Source organism: Colletotrichum spaethianum, assembly GCF_022836535.1.
Source record: "Colletotrichum spaethianum MAFF 239500 DNA, contig01, whole genome shotgun sequence".
NCBI classification, from domain to species: domain Eukaryota; kingdom Fungi; phylum Ascomycota; class Sordariomycetes; order Glomerellales; family Glomerellaceae; genus Colletotrichum; species Colletotrichum spaethianum.
This window is the reverse complement of record NW_026054771.1, coordinates 1,803,272-1,816,672: the sequence shown is the minus strand read 5'-3', so window position 1 is coordinate 1,816,672 and position 13,401 is coordinate 1,803,272. Positions and strand designations below refer to the sequence as shown.

General features: G+C 52.0%; 3 protein-coding genes across 3 annotated transcripts; 2 read left to right on the top strand and 1 right to left on the bottom strand.

The window, feature by feature from the left end:
- Nucleotides 1-2,197: 2,197 nt before the first annotated feature.
- ColSpa_00488 (putative glycosidase crf1) lies at nucleotides 2,198-3,449 on the bottom strand (the record flags this gene model as incomplete). The annotated part of the gene is made up of 3 exons (XM_049266700.1): nucleotides 2,198-2,641; nucleotides 2,662-3,242; nucleotides 3,356-3,449. The coding sequence occupies 3 exons, from the start codon at nucleotides 3,447-3,449 to the stop codon at nucleotides 2,198-2,200; spliced, it is 1,119 nt and encodes a 372-aa protein (XP_049122657.1).
- Nucleotides 3,450-9,303: 5,854 nt separating this feature from the next.
- On the top strand, nucleotides 9,304-10,780 carry ColSpa_00487 (E3 ubiquitin-protein ligase MARCH5; the record flags this gene model as incomplete). Its single annotated transcript, XM_049266699.1, has 2 exons — nucleotides 9,304-9,846; nucleotides 9,902-10,780. 2 exons carry the CDS (start codon nucleotides 9,304-9,306, stop codon nucleotides 10,778-10,780), a joined length of 1,422 nt encoding a protein of 473 aa, XP_049122656.1.
- A 545-nt stretch (nucleotides 10,781-11,325) lies between these two features.
- On the top strand, nucleotides 11,326-12,582 carry ColSpa_00486 (small nuclear ribonucleoprotein E; the record flags this gene model as incomplete). Its single annotated transcript, XM_049266698.1, has 3 exons — nucleotides 11,326-11,376; nucleotides 11,419-12,419; nucleotides 12,483-12,582. The coding sequence occupies 3 exons, from the start codon at nucleotides 11,326-11,328 to the stop codon at nucleotides 12,580-12,582; spliced, it is 1,152 nt and encodes a 383-aa protein (XP_049122655.1).
- Nucleotides 12,583-13,401: the final 819 nt, after the last annotated feature.

Below are 13,401 nucleotides of genomic sequence, written 5' to 3'. Positions count from 1 at the left end.
AGATGGCAGGCATACCTTTTGTTGTGTTGAGTGTTCGGTAAAGAGTCTGGTGCGGGATAGTTCAGGATGGTGCTGGATGAGTGTAGTTAAATGTGTGTGTGAGTTGGGTTGAACTTTGAATCTCTACAGAGGCATAATGCCGATATTTATACTGCTTGACTGCAAAGGATAACTGCATGCTTTCCTACAAGGACCACTTCTGTCGACGATAGATATTCGGAAGGATATCGGAAGGATTTCGAAAGGATCTTGAAAGGATTCTATGGACCCCCATACTACGGCTGAATTTGTAGATCCCTTCGTAGATAGCTTCTTTCAGTGGGTTTCCAGCTTGAGTTGACATCGACGTTGGTCTCGGTGGCTTATACTAGTTCGAGTCTTACACGGTTATTGTAGTTCTGCCGCTTATCGTCTTTACTCTATGTATTCCGTAGAGGAAGCAGAAGGTAATCATGCAACGCGAATTTGGGACCTAAGGCGAAGCATTATCAAGTTCTCTAAAGAGACATCCAACACAAAATCTACTGCTTCAACAGCATTCAGATAGCCCGACTACATCTGAGAGACCGTAGCAGTGGAGATTGTGCTGAGTGGATGCTGCCCCATTTTTAAAGAGTTGTTGCCTACAAGAGGTCGCCGAGCTGCTAGGTTGTTAGACTCCGAACGGCACGGGAACATTCATTAGAGGCAATGATCAGAGGGGAGTGGCCGAACTCTAATTTGATGGTTGTCTTAAAGTCCGTTATAATAACCAGGGAAGGTGGCCTGTTCCTCCATTTCCCGTAGACCAACGATCAGTATTGTGGGCGGCGTCTGTAGAATGCCAGGGTTGAGGTTCAATTGCCCGCAGAAATCGGGAGCTGACCTGCACAATATCGCTCACTGCCCCCCAATTCCCACTGGCAGGCAGAAAGCGCATGAGCTACCAATGAGATAATTCCGGCGTTAACAGAGGCAGGCTTCTGTCAATCGAAGTAATTCGCTGGTGGGTACTCGTCACAATCATACTGGGCACCTTGAAGACGGTGGATTGGATCTTGTCAGCTGGCTCCTTTGTGATGAGTGATCCACGCGAACTTCACCAAGGCTGTTTGCCGGTAACTAACCCTCGTAGCTTCCAGCAGGAAAGTCAACTTCGCTGACTGCGGGTTAATAGCAGAACTGTAGATTACCTCTGTGGCTTTGTTGATCAAAGTCACTTTTTATGTCGGCCAATGTTCCTTGCTTGAGGGCGGTAGGATTTGATCTTTCCGCATATCATTTTGATATAGATGTGATGCTCAGACTGGACGAGTTGGATGCAAGAGACAGTCAAACTCAATCTTTTTTGCATTGCCACAAGTAGTATAGCCGGAAAGTTTTGTCTGGTTACATTGGAATCCCAGGGCTTTTAGGGACTGAATGATATAACTATTATATACTTATCACCGGCAGTCCATTGCGTCCAGCCCTTTTGCTGTGAGCAATCTGAATGCGTAGTGGTGAAAAAATGATGTAAGTTCGATGCTTTGAATGCGGCATCGAATTACGGAACAAAATGGTTGAGATTGGCTCATGAGTAATTTTCATCAATTAGAAGATCATCATTTCCTTGTGTGTTTCACCGCACTGATAAAAGAACTGGTCGGTGCTGAAGATAAGATCCTGCGGATAGCAGACAGTCTCCATAATAGCTTACGGAGATATTTTGGGTTGGATTATCGACCTCAGTCATCCGTCACCGTGAGTCAGGTGGATGCTCAGTGATTAGAAGGATATTTGTGTAGAGTCAGATATTTTGGCACCCTTTAATAAATGAAGCATGCCTCGAACCGATGATCTTGTGCTTCACGTGCGCAGGCATGAAAAGCGGGCTGAATATAGAAGAATCAGATCAGGCATTAACGGTTTTCCCAAACACACCCATGCCAATGTGACTCGTGCTCGTTCCCATACTCAAGCCGATCGTGAGGCTACTGTGAAGACCCTTGAGGCATCGGTGATCCCCCCAAGCTGATCAGGATCAACGACGTCTCGAACGGATGAACGACAGTGATTAAGCTTAGACCACTCCGATGGCCAGAGAGCGCCGGAAACAACTGGGATTCGCTTTACGAACATGGTCAAAGATAGGATTTTGTTGGACCCGTATTAACATCTAAATAGTTGTGGGAAAAAATAAGGTACACACACTACTCTTTACAGGGATATATCTCATCTAAAACAGACCAGCCATGGCGAAGAGAGCAACTCCGAACAGACCTGTGCCGACAGTGGCACCACTCAGCAGCTTGCCAGCAGCAGCGCTGGAGCCAGTGGAGGCAGTCGCGCTAGCGGCAGAACCGGACTGAGTGGCTGAAGTCGACGCTGTCGGGCGCAGCGTAGTACCTGTCGCTGTGGAATTACTCAGCGGGGAGTCCGAGGATGAGGGAGACCCAGTGGACAGCGTCGCGGTCGCAGAGGAGCCTTCGGAAGAAGAAGTAGTAGAAGAAGCGGTACCTGAGGATGTGTCGTTCTGGCCGGAGTTGGTGCCGTCGTCGGTGGAGTCGGCGGCTACCATCTTGATGCTTTGCCAGTTGCCCGTCATGTCGCTGTAGGTGTAGGACTTGGCCGGGTTCGAGTTGGTGATGGCGACCTTCTGCACGGTCATGGTGTAGGGGCCCTTGGTGTAGTCGGTCTCACCGCCAGCCCAGGTGATGGTGCCGGGGTCGTTGTCCGGGTCGCCGCCGGCCCAGATGCCGAGGCGCAGGCGAGCCGGGTCTGGGGGAAGTTCTTGCCGCCGACGGCGTCGGCGAAGTTAAGGGTGCGAACCAGGTTGTTGTCGATGTACCAGGTGACGGCCTCAGTGGTCCAGTCGATGGTGTAGTTGTGGAACTCGCCTTGGGTGGCGGCAACGGTGTGGAACGCGCCGCGGTCAAAGGTTGTGGTGTTGCCCTTTCCGAAGTAGTTAGTCTGAACCTCGGCGTCCTTGCCGCCGAGCCATTCCCAATCAACCTCGTCCAGATCGTCGGATTCGACGACGACGCTGCTGACCACGCCGGTGCCGGGAGCGGCCTTCATGATGACCTCGGCGCGGCCAAAGAAGAAGTACCACGATGTCTCGATGGTCGGGGCATCGCCCTTCTTCGCTAGGGTGAACTCGGCACCGTTGGAGGTGTAGGAGATGTTTCCGGCGGCGACCGTCCAGGCAGCATTGTCGGCACCCTTGGTGAAGTCAACCTCGTAGTTGCTCGTGGTCAAGCCGGCGTTGGCGGGGCATGTTTCTGAGGGGCCTCATGTCAATAAAGTTTTCCTCACAGAAATCTGAAGCGTCGTGAGGCAAAGTGGTGCATCGGGAATGCCCTCAAGATTGAATGCTGATCCTCCTCAAACTTACTTTTAGTAGGGTCGCAGTCGGTGAAAGTTTGAGCAAAAGTCGAAGTTGCGAGAAGAGCAACCAGAGACGCTTGACGAACGAAAGACATCGCCATTGTGTGTGGTTTTACGGCGAGGAAAAAAACCCTCCGAATTCAATTCAACGATAGTGTAATAATAGGAAAAGAAGAGAACTGAGTGAATGGAAAGGGGAGAAGAGGGCATTCAGTCGAGGACCATGAAAACAAACCCGCCCCCTTATTACGGTGCGGGTCACACGTCTCCATTATAAACTACATACATAGAAGGGCAGAATCGACGAGATGCCGCATGTACATGGATACCTGGTGTTTGAGTTTTGCTGGGAGAACCCCCATCCCGCCGGCCACCCGAGTTATAAAAAGCGGGAGCCAACCACCGACTCAAACCGCTGCCCACCACAACCCCAAGGAGGCTGACGTACGTTTGAGAGTGCAGCCAACCACAAAGCACCCCTCCCATTCGGCGCCCCGAGGAGTGGGGATGCGTTGTTGGTGGGGTTTGTTAGGTTAGTGGGCGAAATCTACTGGGGGGCGACGCGCGTGCTGGGGTGGCTGTACTTGTCTCCCCTGCCAGACCACAGCTTGTCTCCCAGGGCAGCAGCGCCCACCATCCGAAGTGCCGTGCCGGGAGGCCGTCCATGCTGTTAAAAGCCAGTGCGTCTTGTCAAGCGCAAGTCACCAATAGGACCGCCCAGCACGTGCTCCGTTCGATGGGGCCTAAAATGGTGAGACGGGATGACCAACGCTCGAGTCTCAAACCTCAGTGGCTGATGCCGCCTCTCAGGGTGGCTTGGGCCCGACACCCTCTCCTCTGGCAGGTTACAACTCTCAAACTGCGTGGTTTGGGGGTTAGGGGTTTGAGACGGTGCTGGACGGCAAACGAACGCTGGCGGGAACAAGTTGGGAGGCCCCCTTTGGAATCGGACAGCATCCTTGGTTTTTCAGCGGAGAAACATAAGCATCTTTCCAACTCAAAACGAGACCAAACTTGGGTTTTTGATTGAAGCGATGTTCAGGCTGTGCTCTTCAGACGAAACATGTTTGTAAGCTCATTGGGTAACCTTACATCACAGAATTGAAGGCTGACCTGTCGCGGAAAGTCGCGACCATCCCAGGCAAGGTCTTGTCCACGTTCCTCATCAACCCCCGTTGCCATCGGTTTTGCCGCCCTGGTATCATTGTTCGTCGAACACGAAGACACGACGTCGGCGGCCTTGGCACTATCGATCGCACTAAGCCCGTCAAGGAAATGACACCTGCAAGGGCATCGCCGGATCCCGGACGCCCACAGTCCGTCAACGGTGGTAGTTGTCCTACCGGGGGACGGCTGAGGAGCTAACGAGGTCGGCAGATCTACAAACGGAACGAACATTGCCACAAAAATCCCAATGAGGGTTCGCACACGAATCATCGCAATCGCACTACAGTCTCCGCGCGCGGATGGATTACGTTGCTTGCGGATGCTTTCGTTGTTGGGTCGAATTGGAGCTGAACGACGGGATGCACGCTTAAGTACCAACCACCTTGGACACCACGCATTCCCGAAATTTTCCAGGTTGGCCAGCAACCACAACAGGGTGTCTCCAAAGCGTTCCGATGAAGATCATTTGTCTTTCTTCGCAACCAACACACTACCATCCTACAGTCACGAATCCAGCATGTTATGTGTAAGCAGGAATAAAGTCTCAAAAAAGAAATTTTTTCCCGAGACTTTCTTGCCATCAGCTTTCAGTCACCAACAACCCTTTTTCAACCACTATAGCTCGTAGGCCGTTAAGAGCTCGTCCTTGAGCGTTGATCCTTGCAATGATTCTGTAAAAGTTTAAGGGTTTCTCATCAGTGTGACCTCGTTCCTGCAGTTGGTTTTGGATGCTACAAATTAGCAAGACCGACCTGCAGATTGTGCTTTACATTAGCTACGGCAAGTTAGCCCAGTCTGTGAATCGCGCGCATGCACACATCTCAAAAATCCATGAGCTGGCATCCTTCTAAAGAACAATGCGTTTTATCATCATCTAATAGGACGCCGATTCTGAGTGGTCAAAAGACCCCCGACGTTGTGTTTTGTCATGCAACTCCTGCATGGGCTTAGTAACGTAGAAAATGTGACTCGAAGGCTAAAATCAGTCAGCGTTAAAGTAGAACTTAGCCTCTTGACACCATTGGAACAAGGTGTGTGCGAAAAAACGCCTCTATGATACCACATGCCGTCTCTGAACAGGCTCTCGGTTGCAGGTAGCACCATGACAGTCCAGCTAAGTTGAAATACAAGTAAAAACCATACAACAACAGGTGTTCGCTGGCCGTCGCTGAGAGGGTGTTGTTCCAAAACTTCCTAGTCCAAAAGTCCAAGATTAATAAACGGGAAGCAAGGTGGACGTCTAAGCGCCTCGGGTCCCATATATCTCGGGATCCAGCTATTGACAGATGAAATGCGGTCTTATGCACGTGATTTATAATATCGCATGAACCAATATTGGCAGACACTTCATCCGCCAAATAACGCTACATCCGTGAAATCACTTCAAATGAGGGAGCAGGGTACATCATCCATTAGACTTTGCTCTCCTTGCTGACTGTATTGTAAGGGGATCACCTGCCTAATGAGGAAGCATGTCTCTCTATTATAATCCGAAGCGGTTTTGCCCCTTTAGTTTCGTTGGACTGTAGTACTTGATATTTGAGGTCGTAGTCGGTCAGAAGAGATCTACACTTTAGATCAATCTATTAGAAACTCAAAGTAGAGAGATTCGCAGATAAACAGCGTATTCTTGTGCTCATCGCACCCGACGAAATACGTGGTTAATACTTGTAAAACTCAATGGTGAAAGCTGAAACCGGACCGATAGTGTATCAAATCGGCAGAGGCAACATTGAATAAGCGGTAAATAGCGGAAGGAAGCATCGCTACTAACTGTCTACGTGCGCTTACCATCATCACATACCTTCGTCGAGGAAGCAATCGATCTTGTCAAATTATGATTCATGTACTAACGGCTTGTAGGACTCCGAAAGTATCACAAAATCGATTCCTAGCCAAGATCTGTTTTCGGCTTTAAATGTAGGCAATTTAAAGGGTCTCCCACCCTCCTGTAAGGCCTGGCACTCAGTTTGGTACTGAAAGTTGCCTTACAAGCATGCCAAAAGGTCTCAGAGCTAGTACCAGAAGATGAAGCCATTACCGAAAAGACAATAGTAACTCACTCAGCTGATGCTAGGAGATTTTATACAGCATCTCTTGGCTCTTAGCTCTTGGCTCTGTTGATTCTGTGTCGATGACGTCTGAAGCTGGTCGCGTGTGAATATAAATACGGTCTCGTACTTGCCAGGAGAAAAGTTACGAAGAGGAAAAGGTATAAATGCCTCCACTTGTACCGGCTGTTTCTCGTTTCTGAATTCATCAGAGCATCGGCCTAAATTCTAAGTCTACCTTCACTCATCGTACTTCGCGCAATAAAGCTACCAGTTCTCATTGAACCGACTTTGATATTCTCATCATGCAGATCGGAAAGCTCACAGTCCTCGCCATCAGCTTCGTGCTGCCCCTCACCACTGCTGCACCGACTGAGATCCAGCAGGGAACCTTCGAGGGTCTCGAGGTCCTTGAGGCCCGCCAGGCTAAAAACCTAAAGGTCTGCATGGACGCTGACTTGAAAGGTCCCTGCAAGACCTGAAGCATTCAGGACAGGACGTGCTATAAGTGCTATTACATTCTACCATGCCACGCTTCTATGATGCTGCGCGCTTCCTCACATTTGCGTCACACCATTCAAGCCCACTGACCCTACCCACAGACCACATCGATCCCGACTTCAATGACAGGGTTTCCTCTTACGAGGTCAAGGGCAGCATGTACTGTTTCATGTTCCGGGATACGAGCTGTAGGGGAGGCTGACATGGCTCCTCCGGCCGCGTCAACAGTCTCTCCGGAGATTGGAACGACAAGTCAGTAGCTTCCAGTGCAAAACTTAAAGCCACGTAATGGAACCTGGCTCAAAGACAATAGAGAAGTGTAGACCCTTTCTTTTACAGCGCAGGCCATAAGTGCTTCGCAAATTGTTGGGACTATGCGTGTAGAGCTAGTCGCTCAAATCGGATACTATCATCTAGCATTTTGATTATTCTGATATCATCTTGGCATGGTCACTAGTGTATCAATCGTAATTCTGCAGCAGTAGTTCACGCTCTCAAGATAATCCTCTTATATAGGTATTGCAGAGAGTTTTCAGTAGGATTGCCAGCAGAATCTTACGTACTTGTTAGCATCGCTTCCGCATCATTTCCAGCTCAAAGAGCCGTATATGAGAGGTTCGGTGCATCTCCTACATCTGAAAGTCGAGGTATCGGCTTGCCTGTTTTCAGTCATTCACGATGCTCTAACCCAAATATGACGTGTCGTTTCGATTAACACAAGAATATCAGACAATCTATTCCATCCCTACGGTTCAAGATCACCACATGCCGCCGGTTTACGGAATGTGACAGATGATCGGGTCAGTGGATTCTTCCTGGCAGGCTAAATAGGCTTATCCTTCTGTTGTCCGGCAAAGAGTGCTGTTATTCCACAGCTAATATATTGATGACGAGGAGGCCGATCTCTTGCCGAGGCCACAACGTTGAAACAAAGGCTTACGTCAGAAAAGAATTAAACCAATGAAGTTGTACTAACGCGCTCACCATGCTCAATCTTGACATATCACACTCACTACTTTGCCAGATTTAAAGCAGCATTGTGGAAGCGAGGAGCTGGGCTCGGCGATATAACTTGGACGCCTTACTGTATGTACCGTCTACGAACCAGATTGATAATTATTGATGCATTGTTTAAGGATCGTACGACCCGTGCATCTCAATTTCCCTGTGACAGATGTGAGTACATAGACGATACTAGAGACTAAATGCGACGGGGAAATAGAAGTACGTGAGGCGCAGTGCCTCTGGGTCATGGCGGCGCAAGACTTCTAGGCGGCGTGTATGGCGACTAACGATATCCAAGCTGGTGCAAAAAAGTCCAGAATGAGGCTATCCTTGGAGAACGATTTCGTCGCTGGTACTACTACCTTCTTAAGAGTATGGTAAGTATGATTTTGCACATACCCAGTATGCTGACCAAAAGGCATAAAGACGAGTAGGGTCAGGGTTGGCATGAACATATTTGGTCAATCATCTCACAGTACACCAGCCTTGGCCTCCATACGTCTTAACAGAATACAAATACCGACTACTGCAGACTCATCAATATCTTGTTCAGGAGTTGAGCACGGCATCGTCTGATAAAGGCTGTGGCTTGGAGCAGAAACCATTGATTTATGTCATTAGATCAAATTTGTGAGTCGGCCTAGTGGTTTGTAGTTGATTAATGCCAATTCGCGATACCGACGTATTGTGGGATTGCTGGGCGATGATACCTACTCAGTTTAAAGTTGTTTCCCTCCGCGCAGTGGATGCCTTTGGCCCAGGGAACAGCCAGTGAAGGCAGATCTGAACCCGTTAGAGTCAAGCTCTGATGTAAGTTTATGTGGCAGTTTGGCATTGGCACAGCCACACTACTTGATCCTAAGCCACACATGGCGAATGCCCCACCTTACGCCTCGGCTACCTACCTAGCTTTCGCCGTTGGGTTGCTGATGTCACACGGGCCCAAGCTTGTCAATCACCGAGCGGCGAGCAATCAGGCTGTCCGGAAACACCACACTTGTAACCCCACGATCCTACCGTCACTTCCTCACTTGTGCCTTCTTGAAGTACGAGAGGATACGCTGCAGTCTTCCTGTTGATACTTTAACATGCGCTAGCAAGGCCATTTCCTGTCCATCGCGTTGTTTGCGCAGCCCATCGGTTCTAAACTCGGGCACACGACACCCTCGGCCCCGAACGCTGACGAACCGACGATCACCACCACCGCCCCTCTTCCGCCAACCTTCCCACCATGGCCGAGATGTCACCTCAACAAGCCGCTCCGCAAGATGGTGAGAAGCGATGCTTCATATGTCTCATGGACGAGAACGAGTCCGGCTCCTCCGAGTCCGCCTGGGTCAACCCGTGCCCTTGCACCCTCGAGGGCCACCAGGACTGCATGATCCAGTGGGTGACGGAGCTGGAGCGCGAGGGAAAGGAGATCCAATGCCCAGTCTGCAAGGCAACTGTTCACATCGACGAGCCCTTTGATCCAGCGCTTGCTCTCAACAATCAGATCTACAAGACGTTCAGCAAAGTTTCACCGGGACTCATTCTCGGAGGTCTCGGCGCGGGCACGTGGGTCGGTCTCGCTATGTACGGGAACATCGCGGTGCGCGTCTTTGCGGGTCCCGAGGCGACCTATCGATTTTTCTTCAACGATAGCAATCCTAGGGGAATACCCATGGTGAACTGGGTTCATGTTGCTATCCTACCTACGATCGCGCCTGCCCTGATCTTGGGCCAGTCGTTCCCCGTCCTGGGCAATGTCTTCTTCATGCCCGCGGCAGCATTGGTAAAAGACACCCTGATTTACTTCTTTCTGAGAAATGCTGACTGATACGATATAGTATGGCGTCTTTCACATGGCGCGCGACGACCATTTCTTCTCCTGGCCGCCCTCTCCCCAACTGGCCGCAGCATGTTTCCCGTACATCAGAGCCGTATATAACAACTTCTACCACGAGTTTGTGTGCCCGTACGAGCGGAGGTGGGAGCGCAGGATAGCAGGTCTGCCTGAACCAGTGGCACCGCCAGCGAACAACAGGCCCAACGGGAACCGTCAGCGCCGGGCTAGGAACAACGACGGCGGTCGGAACGTCGGCATTGTGGGAGGTCTGCTTGGTGCAGCCATCGACATGCTGGACATTCCCGACGTTGCAATGGAAGTTGAACTCGAGGAAGTCGAAATGGGAGAAGAGGAAGGTGTCGCCCGCGTCGAGATTCTTGTGGAGGAGCTCGAAGAGGATGATGCCGAGAGGGAAAACGCAGTCAGGGAGCTCGCGGATGCTATTGTTGAGCCGGAGCCGCGCCCGGATGCCCAGCCGCAGCAGCAAGAAAACGACCAACCAGCGGCGGCGCAGCAACCCGCGCAGCCGGCACCCGTAGCCCCGCGCCAGCGCGGCATCCAAGCTAGCCTCCGGGACGTCACAAATGCTCTGGCGAGCACACTACTTCTGCCTGTACTCTCGGCTGGCATGGGCGAGCTCCTTCGCTTGGTTCTGCCCAAGCACTGGACCACACCGGTTGGCGGATTTGGTCGGTTCAAGGTGCGGACCGGTCTGCTACAGGACCAATGGGGCCGGAATCTTGTCGGCGGCTGCATGTACATCGTGCTTCGCGACGCTTTCCGGCTGTACACCAAGTACCGTATGGCCCAGAACAAGCCGCTGCGCAAAATTCGAAACGTGGACCGACGGAGGAACCAAAGCTCGTCCACTTCGTTATGAAGAACGATCGACGGAACATACTACAGCACAGTACACAAATGCATATCATCGGCGTTGGCGGGAGCCGGACATGGCCAGGGAAGGATACCTTTTTTCTGTATGAGTAGATGTTTGACATGGGGGACGACAGTGGCCTTTTGAAGCTATTTGGACAGCTCCAGCCTATGATTCGGTGTAACAAGCAGCCAATCTCATTGAACGCAGTCTTGCGTGACGCCGACATGATCGTGAACATGTGCACACTCGCCTAATTGCATGAAACCGAGGTCTATGCACCTTCCGAATCAGCGGGGTAAACTACAACGCCGCACCCCACATCCACCGTACCCGCTGGAACCTTCCAGCCAAACAAAAACGACGAACAGGAGAGGGACGGCGCCAGCAGCCGCAACCTAATCGTCACTTGGGATTGATCCTAAAAAACCAACAACACGTCCATCGTATTTGTGTTTCTCCCATCCCACAATACCCTCGACTTCTTTTTTTGATACCCCCGTGCCGAATCTCCCCTTTTCCCCTTGGGTATATACACAAGGTCCTTCAAAATGGTAAGTTCTCCCCGCCTCTGTCCCTCGATAGCAAGGAGAACTACAATGGTGCGGGACATGGAGCTAATCAATTACCCCTCCCCCTCCTAGGCCACAGTCACATCCAAACAGCGCCTCGCGGTCGCGATCTGCGAATTCCTCTCCACCTCGGTCAACGACGGCACCCTCCCCGCCGACGACAAGGATTCCATCGATGTCGCCATCCAGTGCATCGCCGACTCCTTCAAGGTCGACCCCACCGACAAGAAGCTCCTCGCCGAGGCCGTCGGCGCCCAGAACCTCTACCAGGTCTACTCCGTCTACGAAAAGCTCAAGAACTCGTCAACACCCGCCGCAGCCGCGGGCGCCACCGATGCCGCCGGTACCGCGTCGTCAAAGGTCCCCACCGAGGAAGAGAAGAAGGAGGCCGACGCCCTGAAGTCGCGTGGCAACGCCGCCATGGCCTCCAAGGACTACCCCGCCGCCATCTCCCTCTACACCCAGGCCCTGGCGCTGAACCCAGGCAACGCTGTCTTCCTCTCGAACCGCGCCGCCGCGCACTCGGCCGCCAAGGACCACGAGTCGGCCAAGGCCGACGCCGAGGCCGCCGTCGCCATCGACCCTGCCTACACGAAAGCCTGGTCCCGTCTGGGCCTCGCGCGCTTCGCCCTCGGCGACGCAAAGGGCGCCATGGAGGCCTACGGCAAGGGCATCGAGTACGAGGGTTCCGGCGGCAGCGAGGCGATGAAGAAGGGCTTCGAGACGGCCAAGCGCCGTGTCGAGGAGATGCAGGTCGAGGAGACTGACCTCCCCCGCCAGTCGCCCGGTATTGGTGGTGGTGCTGGCGGCGGCGGCATGCCCGACCTGAGCAGCTTGGCGAGCATGCTCGGCGGTGGCGGCGCCGGTGGTGCCGGTGGTGGCATGCCCGACTTTAGCCAGATCATGAACAACCCCATGTTCGCCAGCATGGCCCAGAACCTGATGAGCAACCCCGAGATGATGGGCAACCTCATGAGCAACCCTCGCCTGCGCGAGATGGCCGACCGCTTCGGCAGCGGTGGCGGCATGCCCGACCTCAACTCCCTGATGTCCGACCCTAACATTGCCGACATGTAAGTGTCCCCTGTTCCTGACGGGCTGTTCTACGTGCAGAAAGTACTGACCGAAGGTCGTAGGGCCCGTAACATGATGGGTGGTGGCGGCGGCGCTCCCGGTGGTGCCCCCGGTGGTGCCCCTGGCGGAGGTGCTGGTGCTGGACGTGGAGGCTCTGCTTAGGATTGACCGTATCACGGAGTATTGTCATGCCTTGCTTGAACAAACGATACCGTTTGCGAATTGATATTACAGGGGACCACCATCCCCGGTGGATCACTAGACCTACCTTACGTCGACACATGAGTTACCGATGCATGGATAGAACACGGTTGGCGGTCTCTTGGGACGAACAAGAACAAGCGTAGCCAAAACTTGCTAGAAATGAACAACCGTGACAAGAGTTGCACATCATCAACAATGTAATTGAACTTCTTTGATTAAAGCTTTTGATCAGGTTGCCGGCCACCATATCCATACATCCTGTCTAATCTAAGCTGTGAGACTTTGCAGCTCTGGCTTTTCGTCCCTTTAACCGAGTCTAATACTGCTTTGTCCCCTTTTGCCTTCTTGCTGATTTCATAGGCCGTTTCTTCGTTTTCATGATGAAACTTTCACCAACAATCCGTTTTCCGTAAGTTTTCCGTAAGCCAGCCTGCGCAGGCACTCATCTCTAAATAATACCACATAGAGTAACGGCGCAAGTGCCACCAGGTCAGATAATAATAGTACACGCACTGATAGTACAGAGAGACCTCAACTCCCATTCGGGCAAAGAAAGAGTTAGTGTGAAGAAGACGATAGAAATAAGAAAGAGTAAGAGCTTTTTTTCGGGTCAGCCGTTGAAGTTGTTGGCTTGGGTTTGAGCGCCAGGGACGTGGGTCCTGGAATTGCCATGGCGGCCACGCCCGCGGCCCTTGCCACGGTTGCATCTTCCTTTATGGCCTCGTTGCTGGCTGGAATGCTGCGATCCGGCAGCAGGCGACGGGGTGGGAAGCCTCG